The 15,349-nt window shown below is 41.1% G+C and overlaps 1 protein-coding gene across 7 annotated transcripts in view; it reads right to left on the bottom strand.

Annotated features, from left to right (window-relative positions):
* Positions 1-1,341: 1,341 nt before the first annotated feature.
* Rora (RAR-related orphan receptor A) overlaps positions 1,342-15,349 on the bottom strand; it is a 733,322-nt gene continuing 719,314 nt past the window's right edge. For all 7 annotated transcript variants that reach the window (NM_001427367.2, XM_087561152.1, XM_087561156.1 and 4 more), the window contains 3 exon segments: positions 1,342-10,929; positions 12,909-13,021; positions 14,200-14,310. In NM_001427367.2, coding sequence (NP_001414296.1) covers positions 10,765-10,929; positions 12,909-13,021; positions 14,200-14,310 — 389 coding nt within the window. In that variant the 3' untranslated portion in view covers positions 1,342-10,764.

Below are 15,349 nucleotides of genomic sequence, written 5' to 3'. Positions count from 1 at the left end.
CATTATCACAGGAGAATGTTCTCTTCCTAATCTAATTGTATTTTGGGACCCATTTACTCATCCTTTTTACTTTTACTGTCCTTTCGCTAGTGGCCTCTGTGACCTTAATATCGATTTTGGATGGTGGCATTGAATACCACTAGACCACATCTCCAGACTTGTGTTAAAAAGAGAGGATACCCAGCACAGCAGGGGCTTCCCTGGCACTATGGACTCAGCCTGGCATTTTCACAGGCTTTGGGGGAAACTGAGACCCTTGGTCCCTGTGCACTTGAGTTGTGTGCACATTAGATTTCTACACTGGGAAGCTTCTCAGCTTCATTTTTTCTGGAGGTCGGGGAGCCTAGTGATTCCAACCAGATACTAAAACATTCCCGTGAGCAGGTTTTACTGGCTGGTCAGTGGCTGCTGCTTTTGCTTTCTTTCCTAGAGTTTATTCCTGACCTGAATTTGCTCTCCTTTCTGCCTTTCCTGTTTGATCATTATGAGGAGAAGTCTAAGAAATTCTTTTTATATTCCCATCTGAGTGGTCTCATGGACCCAGGAATTAATTGTCTTAAGCAGAAGGAATGGCTTTGGATGAGATCTAGAGGTGACAGATTATGATTGTGAACTTCATAGTTAACTCTCAGTTTCCTGAGACAGCAGAAGGGAGGAGTTGTAGTTGTACAGGGCAGTGTTGTAAGACAGCCAAGTGCGAGATCTTTCCCTCTTTGTTTACATACTTGGGAAGAAAAAGATGGGGGATGATTTTCTTACATGAAATCAAATTTCAGACCAGGTCAGATATTTATGGAACATCCCTTACTTATAAAAATGCTTAGAGTGTTGTGTGTGTGTGTGTGTCAACACACAAAGACACTGTATTCTGGCTTCAGGATATTTTAAAATATGCATACGTACACAACAGCTGAAGCAGGAGGATTGCAGGGAGCCCTAGACTGTCCTGGGCCATATGTCAAACAAACAAAACCCCACACCTTAAAGTGCTTGCCACTTCAGCAATAAGGGCCTGGGTTTGGTACTGAATATGAACATACGATTCTTGATGTGGCTGGTAGTACACATTTGTTATCCCAGTGCTGAGGAGGCAGGGACAGAGGATCCCTGGGGCTCTCTGGCCACTCAGCCTAGTCTACTTCATGAGGCCCAGATCCCACTGAGGAACACACACACACACACTCTTATACATTTACACTCCCTAAGAGGTTTTTTGATATTATTCTAAAAATCACAATAATTTTGTTGTACCATTAAAATGATGTGATACTCATACTTATCAGCTGTTCAGTTAGGAAAGTACACAGTGCCAGCCGGTAAGGAAGAAATGGGAGACAAGTGTTCCATTAGAAGCTGAAGTTTTATTATAGGATAATAGCACACAAAGCACATCTAAAATTGATGTGTTCAATGCACTTTTAATAAAGGTACTGTAATGTTAAAGGTACAGTTTCTAAGTACAATATAACAACATCCATATTAGAATGAAAATTGGAGTATTTAAAAGACAACATTAAATCTCTCTTTTTTTTTACAGCTTGTATTTACAAAATGAATCAAAATATTTTTTCTTTAAATTCAGGACTCAATAAAATAAACAGCTGGGAATAAGCGATCTACGACTGTAGAGAGAGGACTGTGAAAAGAAAACCCAATGTCAGTGAAAAGTGGGATGAGCCTCTAGGAAAGATCATTAGCAAAGTTTAGGTCCATATTATGGTTCTTAGGAATCCCGTAAATGGTTTGCATTTCTAGTGTGACAGAGAAAGAAGCTTTACATCCTGTACACAGAAGAGACAGCGTCTTAGCTACAGGCTCAGCATCGCTGCTTCCAGACTTTCATGACTATGCACAGCAGGCCAGTCTTGTCACTCGTAGAGTTGTGTGACATTTGTGTGCTGGATCCTGGAGACCCACACACAAGTAGACTCAGCGTTTCATGTCCTCCAGGAGGACAGTGTGACTCTTAGACTTGTTTATAATGGTTAACTGTAAGACATTGCATGCTTGATCCGTTTGCCAAAAACACCCTGGTTTGGGGAGTGTTTTAGTTGTGGGCACACCTGTCATTTTAAACAGTTATCTAGTGTTGACATTTGCTGGCCATGTGCAAGTACAAAGAGAGAAAAATCACTGCCCTAGGGAAGCTTGGGATACTAAACTGTGCAAAAAAACAAAAAAACAAAAAACAAAAAAAAAACAAACCAGTCAATCGATCCATCCATCAATCAAACAAAAGTTTCAATCTCTCTTCAAGCTAGACAGTTAAGGAATGGCATGATTGCATTAAAAGAGATTTCTCTCTAAATTGTAACAAATTCACTTTAAAAAGTCAATTGTTCTCATCAACTTTCTTTAACCACCTGATTGCATTGAAAAACCAAGGGGATAGCAATAAAAATGGAGACTGTCCAGCATGGTGGGTAAGGATGCAGTGGGATGCATGGGGTTCACTAATTGTGACTTGAGAAATTATCACCTTCAGTTACAAAAAGTGCAATAAACAGAAACGTTTGCTCTATGTTTATAAATTGCTCAAAAATCTTTGCTAAAGATCTTACAAATTCAGTAATATTACAGAACAATTCTAATCAATATTTAAGAAGGCTAATTACATCCTTAGTGAGCTATTTGATGTACAACTTTAACAATGCCAATCACTCTTGGGGAAAGATGTCAGAGTGTTTACTCAGCTCATCATTAAACAAGTTTTAAAGCAAAGGTCCTCCACTCAGTTCACAGAACTGGTTGTCATATTAGAACATCGTCCCTTGTTGAATTTACATTTATCCCAATGTATATGCTTATACATCTTGTGACTCAGATGAGGTGAATGGCCTAGGGTCCTAGCAATCTTCCATGAATATTCCACATATTATCTATACGAGAAGTTAAATGTACAGTCCAGTCAGGTGCCAATTACAGAGTTCCCAGTAAGGGAAGAAAGGATTTCTCCACTGAACAAGATTGTTGCTTTGGGATCAAGGCCCGTCAAATTATTTTTCAGCTCAGGAGATGTGATGAGCTGAGCAACACACTGAAATAAATGGTAACAGTTTTCCATGTCTATATTTATGAACAAATTTACCCAACATGTCAAATATCCACACTAAGGAAGTAATTTTATCCTAATTAAATACACTCTAGAATAATTTATATAATGATATTATGTATTTAAAGAGAAAAGCATGTCCCAAATCTAGCACTCTGATACAGTTGCCAGTTGGGTACAGGTAGATATATATATAGATATATATATATGTATATATATACAAATATATAGTTATACTCAGTGAAATTAACAAGACCCAAAGGTGGTTTTGTCTAGGAATAAAAGGGATTTTTTTTTGTTCACAAAAGTAACTTATCTAGCACCACACATCAGAAAAACACAAAAATAGCACACTCTAGTTCTAAACAGCTATGTCTAAAATAGATTATATAGGAAAACCAGTATTACACAGCATATTGTGGATTTGATAAACAGATAAATATTTGCACTGAGTAGGCTGTTTATAATATAACATCTTCTTATCTATACAGAACAAAAGCCAGAAAGTTAACTGTATAGAGGTGTGCAGAACAACATTAAATATTACGACTCAAAAGCAGGGTGAAGGTAAATTTGAAAGAAGAGTAGGAGAGAAAATGTGTACAGGCCGTTACCAGTTCTTAAGTTAATAGTAAATAAGGAATCTGTTGCTTGAGTTGAAGAAAGCAGTAAACAAGAGATTGCATTTACATGCAGATGTCTAAAATTTGTAGTTTTTAAAGTCTATGCACAAAAGTCGTCTGTTTTATTGCTTGACATTCAGTTATGGCTAGATTATTTAACCTATTTTTTTTTGTACTTTGGAAACAAGTATATTGTTAAAGGTGCCATAAAAATGGACAACATTGAAAACGGTTTGTAAATAAACCACCCAACACTGCAGTTCTTTACAGATTAAAAGCCTTGTCTGGGGTTTGTCATAAGTTCAATATATTTAAACTGGGAAAATATGTTGTAGCTTGAAGCCTCCCATTGGCCCAAACATCCAATACAAAAACTTGTCTCCGCAAAAGGAGCACGCAGACAGTACAGGTACACTTAAAGAAGCACGCAGATAATACAGGTACACTTAAAGAAGCAGCCAGCTAATGTCCTACTGTCTAAAGCAGCCACCACTGTTGTAGATGAGATTTCAAACCATTATGATGAAGCAGAGACTTGGGGATTCAGGAAGATGTGTACAGTACGTACAGATTGTGTGTGTGTGTGTGTGTGTGTGTGTGTGTGTGTGTGTGTGTATGAAGTCATAGTCACTATATTGCTCAAGAAGTATCTGCATTTATCTGTGTACTGTGTTGAGTGATTATGATCTTATTAGTTACTCCTCCACACAAGTCATAATGAATGAGAGGGCTCACACAGGAACACTGGAGAGAAGCCTGCTGTTCTAGGGGAACAATGCAAGGACACGCACAGCCCATAAAGCCAAACCGCTATCTGGCTGGCATTAGCTTCTAGAAGGACCAAAGAAAAAGCATAGGGACAGCTCATGTGGCAAAACACACTGGATGTAAACAGAGAACACGGATCTCTTCCAAACATTCATCTCCACTCTCCACACTAGACCCTGGGAAAAGGTTTCTATTTGGATCAAATATTCTGTCACCCATTTACAAGTAAGTAAGCGACTCGAATAGTGTTTATTGCTCTAAGTTCTGAGGCTGTGGTCGAGCATGCTCTGCCCCCATTCATGGTGGCTTCCTGGTATGAAGCCAGTCTTCCTGCTTGTTTAAAAAAATAATAATTTGAGAGTCTGACAGACTGATCACATACAAGCACGTACAGGTGCAGGGCTTGCGCACACGCGCAGACACACACAGAAGTGCAGCCAATCGCTTTTGAAAACACTGATAGCTGGTCTTTGCGTTAGTTAAACAGCAGTGGGATGGTCCCTATCATCAGAGCCGATGGAAGCATTTCATGCATTAGTGTTTAGGGAATACAGCAAGGACCAGCATGACAGACAGCAACCGTTGACCAGAATTTGATTGTGGCAGCTGCATTTCTGGGCACATATGTGATCCACAGTACAAGACCGCTGTTGTAGGGTTCTATACCACAGCTTTTTGAGTTGTTAGTGGCCCTGTGATGGTGTATAAGAATGTCTATCACATGCATGTGTATGCATGTATGGGAGATAAAGGGGGAAGAGGGAGGTTTCTGTCACCTACACTCAAAACAAGGTGTGAGGTATCACTGTCACCTGATGGACAGATTTCCCATACCTCAAGTTTGCTTACTGTAGTAAGAAGCTATGTAATTCTGCCAAGTGTGTGCTATGGGGCAAGAGGCTCAGAACCATTAGTTACAATGAGCTTCTTTGGCTTTATGGAAAGTGGTGTATGGGACCGTCTGAACTAACTGTGGTTCTGAGCTGAGACTCCCTTAAATTAAAGCTATGCCACGCAGGGACAAATTTGTCTTTAAATGGCAGCTCTTCAGGAAAACAAACAACCCCCACCACCACAAATCAAAAATGCTAGGGATGCAGAATAGGGATTGTTTTGCACAATGGGGGTTTGGTTTGCCCCTGGAGAATACAGTGAAATACCCCTCTGTTTTCTAGCGCTGAAGGACTCTGTTGTGGGCCACTGCACTGATAGGTAGGTCTTCCTGCTGGTTTAAAAACATTTAAATTCATAACACATAGAATGTGAAATTGTTTACAGATGAGTTTCACAGGAGCATTTGAATTATGAGGGGACAGCAGACAGGCTGTCACTCCCGGATTCATCTTCCATTCACACAGCCTCAGGAGTTAACGTGTTTTGAAACACGGGAATTTTGAACTCAACAAGATGAGACAGTGAAGAATTCACACAGACAGACAGACAGACAGACACTTCTCTACAGTTCGCTTGTGCCTTGGAGGGATACTGTTACCATCGTTGTTTTTAATAGTAAAACCACAATTTGTCCCAGTCCACTGGCCACCCTGTTTTAAGAGTTTTAGAAGTTCCCTGAGCACAGTGTTTCTGACTCTCAGCCCCCACTCCAGACAACAGGGCTCTGTCCTTGACACCAAGATGGATTGTCATTCACAGTAAGTCAACCATAAGGTGCTTATCATCATCATCATTATTATTATTTACCCTTTTGTGTTCCACCAGTCAGCACAAAGAACTGTCAGAAAATAGCTTTTTATTATTATTATTATTATTATCATTTTAAAATAATAGTACTGGAAAGACATGACTCAAACAATCGGTGTTTGAAACAGTGGCTTTAGGCTGATTATCTGGCTGCCTCTCAACAATAACAAGTGATTCGATCGACATTCCGTAGCCAAAAAAAAAAAAAAAAAAAAAAAAAAAAAGAGAGAGAGAAGGAAAATAAGTCAAAAAAACAAACTAACAAAAAACCAAAAAACAAAAAAAAAAAAAACCAAAACGAACCCAACAACTGTACAAATATGTGTTTTTCCCTGAGGGATCAAAGTACACCGGCAAGTGCTCTATGTACAGATATTGCACTAGGTAAGAATTAAAAGACGTGTGCAAACAAGCAACAGGAGAGACGCTTGCATCCTACGGAAACCACCTCAGCAAGGCTTCTGCTAAGTTGCTTTGCATTTTGGAATGTCGGAACACAAACAGCCATCCCTTAGTCTACAACAAAAAAAAACCACGTACATCTACTATGGCACATTCAATGAAATAAAAAGTTTTCCAAAGACAGATAGGCAAATTCCATCAAGAAAATAATACAAAGTTTGTTTGTTTGTATTTTTTTTTTTAGAAAATTACATTACTTTCTTTCTTTGTTTCACATTACAAAATCTTTTTTTTTCTTTACACAAATCACATTTTATTGCAGGAATATTTCTAGTGCCATCAAATATTTATAGAAGGGTTAAAAAAATAGAAGTCTCTCTAGAGTGGTCCAGACAAGGCTTTGTATAGAATAAATCATTTTTTTCCATCTTCTAGTTTTGATTTATGCATTTTGAATACATTTTCTTTTCCATTGACACTTAGTAGCCTAGAAGCGGTCTAACATACACACTTCATACACACAAAAGACACACACACACACACACACACACACACACACACAGGCAAACATGCTCCTTCCTCCCCTGACCCTCAGCCCACCCCTATCCACTCACAGAGATCTGGTATCCACTGGCTAAAGAACAACCAAACTTAGAAGCAGTGTCTTAAGTCATGTTTTCCTAAGTTAGGAAGGGTGAATCAGGATGTTAAAGACTTTGGGGAAAAACAAATCCATTTAACACAAATTAGAATACTGAGTGCTTTCAAAACAAAACAAAACAAAACACCCAAACTCATAGCCATAGCACAATCTATGGTCTGTCCAAAAAGTGCTTTCCACTGCACTTTGGGTTTCTCTGTGGCCAAGGCCTGTTTCTCACGATGTCCTAGATTGTTTGCATATCACAGTAACAACATTCGGATTCTGTACAGAAGCATCATTCACCTTCTATAGGAAAAGGTTACCTGATGGTGCTCTTGCAGCCGAGCGGACAATAAGGTTCAGTCCCCAGGAGGCTGGGGAGCCTTTTAAGCTCAGGCAACTTTAATGACATGAACAACAAAGCCTCAAGATCCTGTGCCATCAACCGCCTGGTGGCACTACACGATCAGGAAGAAGAAAAGAAATGCCAAAGTTTTACATCCTGTTCTGGACTCCCTGGGACTCAACTTAGGTACAAGTCCTAGTCAGTTGTCCTCTCAGTTCCTCAGAGCATGCCTGGCTCTCCAGCTCCACCCCTCCCAGAAGCCATCATGCTGCTCTCTCCTGGTGTGTTGTAAAGCAATGTCACCATGGCACAGTACTGAGATTAGAGTATCTTGTGTTTGTGTCTGCATTAGGTACATACAGAATCCTTCCTGGGAAAATGAATTTCTCTGAAGTTCAAGATCACGCTCTCGCTCTCTTTCTCACACCCTTAGAGACGCTCAGCCAGCTCTCCTTAGTCACACACATGGACACTGGGATTGGGTTCAGTTGCTCTTTAGTGCGATAGCACCTGAGGCTGGTCATATGCAGAAAGCTTTGGTTAAAATGAAGTTAATATACTTTACTAAATCTATCCCCAAATTTAGTGAATCTGACTAAACAAGAAAGGAAAAACAAAACCCAAACCCAAACCTCACACCATTCCCTCACACAGGAGAAACGACAGAAAAAGGGCAAATAAATAACAAAACCGTACTCTTTTCAAAATATAAATACTATTAATCTTTAAAGGAACTATGTTTAAATAAAATTTTGATTTACCCCTTCTTGCCCAAATATAAATACTATATGCTGACCACTAACCTCTCCATATAAACACATAAAATTTTCTATGCTTGTAAGAAATTTAAGTAAATATCACTCCCCTGTTTATGGTTAAACCCTTACTATGTTTTTGAAAAAAAATTAGATGTTATTTAGGCTTCCCCCACATGTTTCTGTACAAATAATTCCTTCCTACTTTCCAAGTCCCTCAGTAAATAAGGCAGAAAGTCAGTGAAGTTAAAGATTGTGAAGTGCTCTGGGAAGCTGGCCCTGGGAACCCATCAGACGGACATCAGCAGGAGCAGAAATGATAACAAAGGAGTCAAGGAGGACCCTATTGGCAGAGCAAGCATCTGGGTGTTCATAAAAGTGCCCCCTGTTCCTTGTGCCATGGAAGATGTCCCTTTTTTTTTTCTACAGATATGGTCTTTGATGTCAGACCAGTATCTTGTGACCAAAGTCATCTCCTAAATGCCTAAATTCTCAAAAGAGCACTTGGTTTTAAGAATTTCTTTTTTACGTTTTTCTCTTACTCTGTGTGTGTGTGTGTGTGTACGTGTACGTGTGTACACGTGTGCGTGAGTGCACGTGTTCATGTGCGGGCACGTGTGTGTGCATGTGCGTGTATGTGTGTATACACATGTGTCCACAGAGGCCAGAAGGGGACACTGAAATCTTGGGGCTGGAGTGACAGGCTTTTGTGAGGTGCCTGATCTGCTTGCTGGGTTCCAGGCTTTGGTCCTCTGATAGAGCAATAAGCACTCTTGACCACTGAACCATCATCTCTGTAATCCCAGGGCACTTGGTCTTAAAATATGCATACCTATGAACATAAGAAAGCTCCTTCCTCCTTCCACTGGGGATTATCTTTTTTTAAAAAAATGCAAAATGAATCAATACCTCAACACTTCTACCTGAACACAAAAGCCAAACTATCTTTATATATTTAATAAAATAAGTTACAGTCCACAGTTTTCTAGTAAGGTACACAAATGTCTGCAGCTGGCACTGCCTCCACTCGGGAGGCAGATCTTAAACACAGAACTAGGTTCAACACTGTCTCCCTCCCTCTTCATCCACCATCTCCCCAAAATAGAGAACAGCAGTCTAGAACTGGGACAGTTAATCTAGGGTCGGTTTACCCTGAGGTGACTTCTTAGGGCTCCCAATGCCAAGAACACAAGACATTCAACGAATGCTTCATGTTGGGTGTGTGTCTGCTCCAGGTAGAATCTTTGGGTCCTCCTTCTAAATAAGAGCTGGAATCCAGTAAATATTCTGGCTGCTAATTTGAAAGCATCAGAACTGCAAGTTGATGCTATGTCCCTGTGACTACTGACTTAAGTGAGCCTCTCCTCCTTTCCCTCCCAAAGGTAGCATTTTAAAAACTTAAGAAAAAAAATAAAATAAATAAAAATGCACACATGGTTTAAGCCCCACAGCACCAGACACTCCTTCAACTCTGGATGAAGCGTAAACACACCCATTCTCAACTGCATGCACAACGAAGTGTGGTTTAGGGAGCAGTCCCTTACTAATTCCAAATTTACAGGTGGGGAAAAAAAATCCAACATGTTCATTTCTGGATATGACCAGCCAGTCTTTTAAAAGTAATTTTTTTGTTTTTGTTTCTTTTTTTGTAAACAGCAGCATAAATACCTCCCGACGTTCCTTCCAAGCCTTCTCAGCTAAACTTGTGTTTCTGGTGTACATGCGACACGGCGACAGTGAACACGCTAGCATTTAATTTAAAGGAAAACAAAAAGGTGCAAACGGAAAGTGCCTTATCAATTCAACAGGAAAAGCTACGCCAGTCACTACATTTTATATTAATTAAAACAATATATAAACAATATCTCTTTAGCTATATATAGTCTTCATGCCCATTTACCCTGTGTAATATATTATAATGCTATTGTTGCGAGCGCTTATGGAGCCCCTTTCCACGCCATCCTGCTGACCGGCAATAATCGGTGAGAGAAACAAAAAAATCTTCCTTCATGACACAGAAAAGCAAGCTGTGCAAAGTAACGCCGTAACTCTGGCCATACACACCGGGGTCACCGATTAACGCTGGACTCTGCTGTTACCCGTAAGTCTGTGGGCAGTGAGCTGTAAGAAAAGGGGCTCCTCCGACCGTAGTACCCTCCTCCTGTTATATGCCGAGGTCAACCGCTCTAGAAGTTGAGACAGAAAAAGGGTCCACATCTGTAGGCATAGTGGAAATCATATGCGTGAGCAAAACAAGTTCAGCTTTTATTGGTTTTGATTGTTTCCCCTTTGTGCCTGAACCCCGGTCACCACAAGATGTCTGTGCAGTGTGTTGGCGCTCCAGGGCTGTGCAGGGCCATAGAAAGTGTCTCAGGTAAATTTGTCTTCGTTGTTACTGTTTTATTTCCTCTCTTATTTTTCTCTTACTTTCCTGTTTGTACTCCAGATGTTCTAGAAGTGCCCGGGCGCTACATTTACCCATCGATTTGCATTGCTGGCTCAAATTCTGAAGTGAACAATTCCTTGTATAACGGAGGAAAATGGAGTCGCACAATGTCTGGGTATATTGCTTTAAATGCCATTAGCTTTTCTGTATGTCGTCCGCATAGGGCTCTTAACGTAGACACCTTGCATATTAGCTGTAAGCAGGAGAAAGGACAGGATGTCAGGAGAGTAAAAAACCAAGGAGTAAGGGTGACCTCCACAACACTGCTTGTCATGGTGAGGCACACTTGATGCTGCCTAAGCTTCCAGTGAAGGGAGAGATAAATGGTGATCCTGTGTCAGAATTTGCTTGGAATAGACCAAATACATTTTGAAGATGAAGAATTTAACCCAAGGAGGTATTCTTGCTCCCCCCCTCCCCTAGTGCTAGAGCCCAGATGAGGTTCTAGATCACTCCCTGTTTTTTGGAGCCCCACTGGCTAGCTCTGTGGGAAAGGAAGAGGTCTGCAGATGGAGAAGTAGGTGAGTGGCAGCCCTGGTCATAAAGGCCCTACAGCCGGAGAGAGAGGAGTGCCTATTAAACACTGTATGAGAATGAGTGTGAGTCAATTCTTTTGTTTTAGTTTTTAAAATTACATCTCTCTCTCTCTCTCTCTCTCTCTCTCTCTCTCTATATATATATATATATATATATATATATATATACACACACATACATGTATATATATACATATATATACACACACACATATACATATATATATATACACACACACACACACAGTGTGAGTGTGTGTGTGTGTGTGTGTGTGTGTGTGTGTGTATGTAGGTCAGAGGGCAACTTCTTACTATCCTGTGGGTCCTGGGGGTCAAACTCAGATCACCTCGCTAGTACCTTGAGCCTCTTTAGCCCTCTCCCCGGACTGTGTGAGTGAATTCTACGGGCAAGCCACTCAGGGTCTCAGGAGATGAGCATCTGGCAGCTGAAGGTAACAGCAGTGACCTGCAAAGGTGTGTGTAAACTCTGCTGTATTACACAAAGGCCAGCTGCCTGTGGTTTCAGATCAGTCTCTGTCTCTAGGAAATGTCTTCAATAGATCCCTGATGTCTGCATCAGGCCCTCTCTATAATAATAGCCCTCTTGGTGGCCTCAGACTTGGGCAGAAGGGACCTTCTATTCCCTCTTGCTCACTAATCAGGTACAAAATCAAAACCACACCCGGTTTCTCTACTATGACCCACATGATCAGAAAAAACAAACAAAAAAACAAAAACCCAGAAGCAATCAGGCAGGAAATTTAGCCCCAAACATCCCCAATCACCTTCTTGCACAATAAAACCAAGCTGCCTTTTCCAACACCAGAAGCAACAACACCGAAAGACCTAGCTTACGTCCTAGCTGCAAAAGATAATTAGCCAAAATGAAGCCTCCTGCTTTTGATACAGCACAGAAACAGGGAACCGATAAAATCCCGAAAGCAATGTACTGCTGATAACAATGAATTGAAGAGAACCAACATCAGAATATTTGGTGATCTTTTAGTCTTTCAGTTTCAAATCGTCCTTCTGAATTTAAAGATACTCCTGCTTTATGTCAGTGTGCGGCATGTTGCTCCTCTTTTAATGCTTAAGTTTAAAGAACAGGAAGAGGATCCTGAGAGGATTAGTTCTTGGCAAAAGAAAATGAAAAAAGGTTTTTTTTTGGGGGGGGAGCATGGTGTGGTGGGCTGGAGAAATGGCTCAGCAATTAAGAGCATACACTGCTCTTGCCGAGGACCAGAGGTCGGTTCTCAGCTCAAAAGTTTGTCAGCTTACAGCTGTCTATGACTTCAATTCCAAAGGATCTGGCACCCTCTTCTGGTCTCTGTGAGCACTTGCATGTTAATTAACATGTAACACAATGCAGTTTCCCCAGACTGTCGTATCACTGTAGGAAACTTTGTGATCAGTTATACTAAATAGAGTCTAACCTGGGTGATGAGTTTTGGTTCAACAGAATTTTCTGACTCAGTAGCTTGTGCCAAGCTGATACTTTTTTTGCGACTTATGGGCCCAGCACGCTCCCGCTGCGCCACTCTGCTGACGCTTTTTTGCGACTTCTAAAGATACTTGTAAGCAAGATTTGTACAAGAGGATATTTCTGGCCAGGCAACTAGGCCCCTCTGGATCTCACCTTTGTTAGAATTCCATCTTCTCGGTGGTTCTTCTGAAGGACATGTTGAAGGGCTAGCTGAATTTTCTGTTGCAGTTTTTCTATTTTTACCTTTTCCTGAAGCCAGGAGCGATCTAAACATGGAAAAATGAGACTCAGTCTGTTCCTCCAACACAGTGTCAGACCCATGTTCTTCTTGACCAAGGCATCCTTTACTGTGCTACAGTGTGTGTTTAAAGACTCACAGGTCAGTTTCGCTTTTTGAAATTTGCTTCGGCAGGATGCAAAGGCAATCTCTGACACAGACACGAAGGTGTTAAATCTTTTTACTGCCACTGGTACTGGGAGAGAGGGTACTTACTCTGTAAAGGACAGCTAAATTATAGGGCTGAACCCAAAGGATTGCAAGTGAACCCGCACAGCCCCATTCTCCCCACACCGTTCTGATAATTCTGTTTCCGCAGGCGCTAACCCCACCTGTCCCATTGGCCTTCCTGGAAATGCAATTGCTTTTCCATCCAGGGCATCTCAAACTGTCAATAGAATGTCAAACGATTTAAGGGCTGTTAATTTAGGAGTGCCTTTGTATGAAAATTCCAAGCAAAGGACTGCTCCCCAAATAGATTGGATGCAGAAAGACTTGTGGACGGCAGTGTTTACAAAGGCATGTTGTCTTGGAGACTGGCATTAAGAAGAGCAGCCCTACTTTACGAAGTCCTTTGTCCTGGTATGTGGAATTAGCACTGGATAAGGTTTTATTAAGCTATTACTTCTTAATACTTTTATCTGCCTGTCATGAGGTCTCTTTCTCTGTGTGTGAATCTCTATGTGTGTTTGAGAGGGAAACACGTGTGTGTGTGTATGTTTGTAGAGGCCAGATGTCAGGTGTCCTGATCCATCACTCTCCACCTTATTCCCTTGAGACAGGGTCTCTCACTGAACTTAAATGTGGACTGGCAGCCTGAAGGCCTCCAGTCACCTTCCAAGGCTCACTTTTACTCATGTGTGTCTATGCCCAATGGCTTCCTTTTTTCCTATTTTTTTTTTAATGTGGGTGCTGAGAGCCTCATGTTTGCATGGCAAGAGCTCTCACCCATTGGATCATCTTTTCAGTCCCACAGGTCTTTAGAGAAGACTTGTGTAGTGTGTGAGAGGAAGGGGCATTCTTTGGAAAACTTTAAATTTAGTAAGGGTGGCAGCTGCTCTTGGGAGCTCCTCAAATATCGTCTAACACATAACAAGTCCTGTGCCTCCTAAGAACACTCTGTACCTGGACGAGTCAGAAACCACTCTACTTCTGTGTGTTTCTTACCTGCTGACATCAGTACAAATGCAGAAAACAATGCGATTTCGTCTTCAGTCAGATGCATAGAACACAAACTCTTCCCAAATTCAAACACAAAGCTAATGAAGTCTTCACAACCTACGATTAAAATAAAGGGCGTTTAGGACGTTGGTGGTTACTCCAGGGCAAGAATACAGAACAAGGTGGAGAGAGATGAAGTTGGAGATGAGCTGGAAGAGTAAGAATGTTCCTTAGTTGACTCCTTTGAAGCATTGAGAGAGAAATTGGCTTAGCCAACATCTGTCACCATCACTACAAGGTATTGTCACCATTACCATCACCTTCAGCACCATCAATTATTTCATAGCTGCCAACAATCATCAGGACCCCCCCACCCCCAGTCATGTGATTCCTAGGCGAATAATTGTGGGAATAACAATCCTAAGAGTTTCCTCAGGCTTTAAAACAGCGCTGCGAGGGGCACATTGTTACCATTCCCATTTTAATGCTGAGGAAACAGAGACTTAACAGAGGTAAGTAATGTACCTACGGTCACAACTTGACATTCAAAGCCAGGCTGGCTGACTTCAGAAGCCTTCGCTTTCTTGAATGAAGAGGATCTAATGGTAACTGGCTAACTGCAATGGCCTCTTGGCTACGATTCTTGGATCCATGCTGCTGGTGGAATTGTCACTGTTCTTCCAATTGGAACAGACAGTGAAAGTCCTTCACAATAACAATTCAACCCACCTCAGATCAGTTATGTTTTGTGGCTGTTGTATCTTGGTTAGTATTTGTAATTGGCTGTGGGCTGCACTGCTCTGAGCTAAACCTCCTGTCTCTCGCACGTAAAATAAGCCATTTAACATATCCTGGGCTCCGTTTGTTTCTCTTCAATGGCAACCTTCTGATTATTTAAATTGTAGAAAGTCAAAACAACTTTTTTTTTCTTTTTTTTCGGAGCTGGGGACCGAACCCAGGGCCTTGCGCTTGCTAGGCAAGCGCTCTACCACTGAGCTAAATCCCCAGCCCCAAAACAACTTATTTTATGACGCATATGTCATAGTTTTCTCTAGCTCTACTGGACTTTTTCGATGTTTACATTTCCTTTTCCTAAACGGTTTGTATGAGGCCAGAGATGGTGGGCTATTACACCTTAGCTTCGTTTTTATATCTG

Source organism: Rattus norvegicus, chromosome 8 (assembly GCF_021556685.1).
Source record: "Rattus norvegicus strain SHRSP/BbbUtx chromosome 8, alternate assembly SHRSP_T2T, whole genome shotgun sequence".
In the NCBI taxonomy this organism is placed as follows: Eukaryota; Metazoa; Chordata; class Mammalia; order Rodentia; family Muridae; genus Rattus; species Rattus norvegicus.
This window is presented reverse-complemented; position numbering and strand designations above follow the sequence as displayed.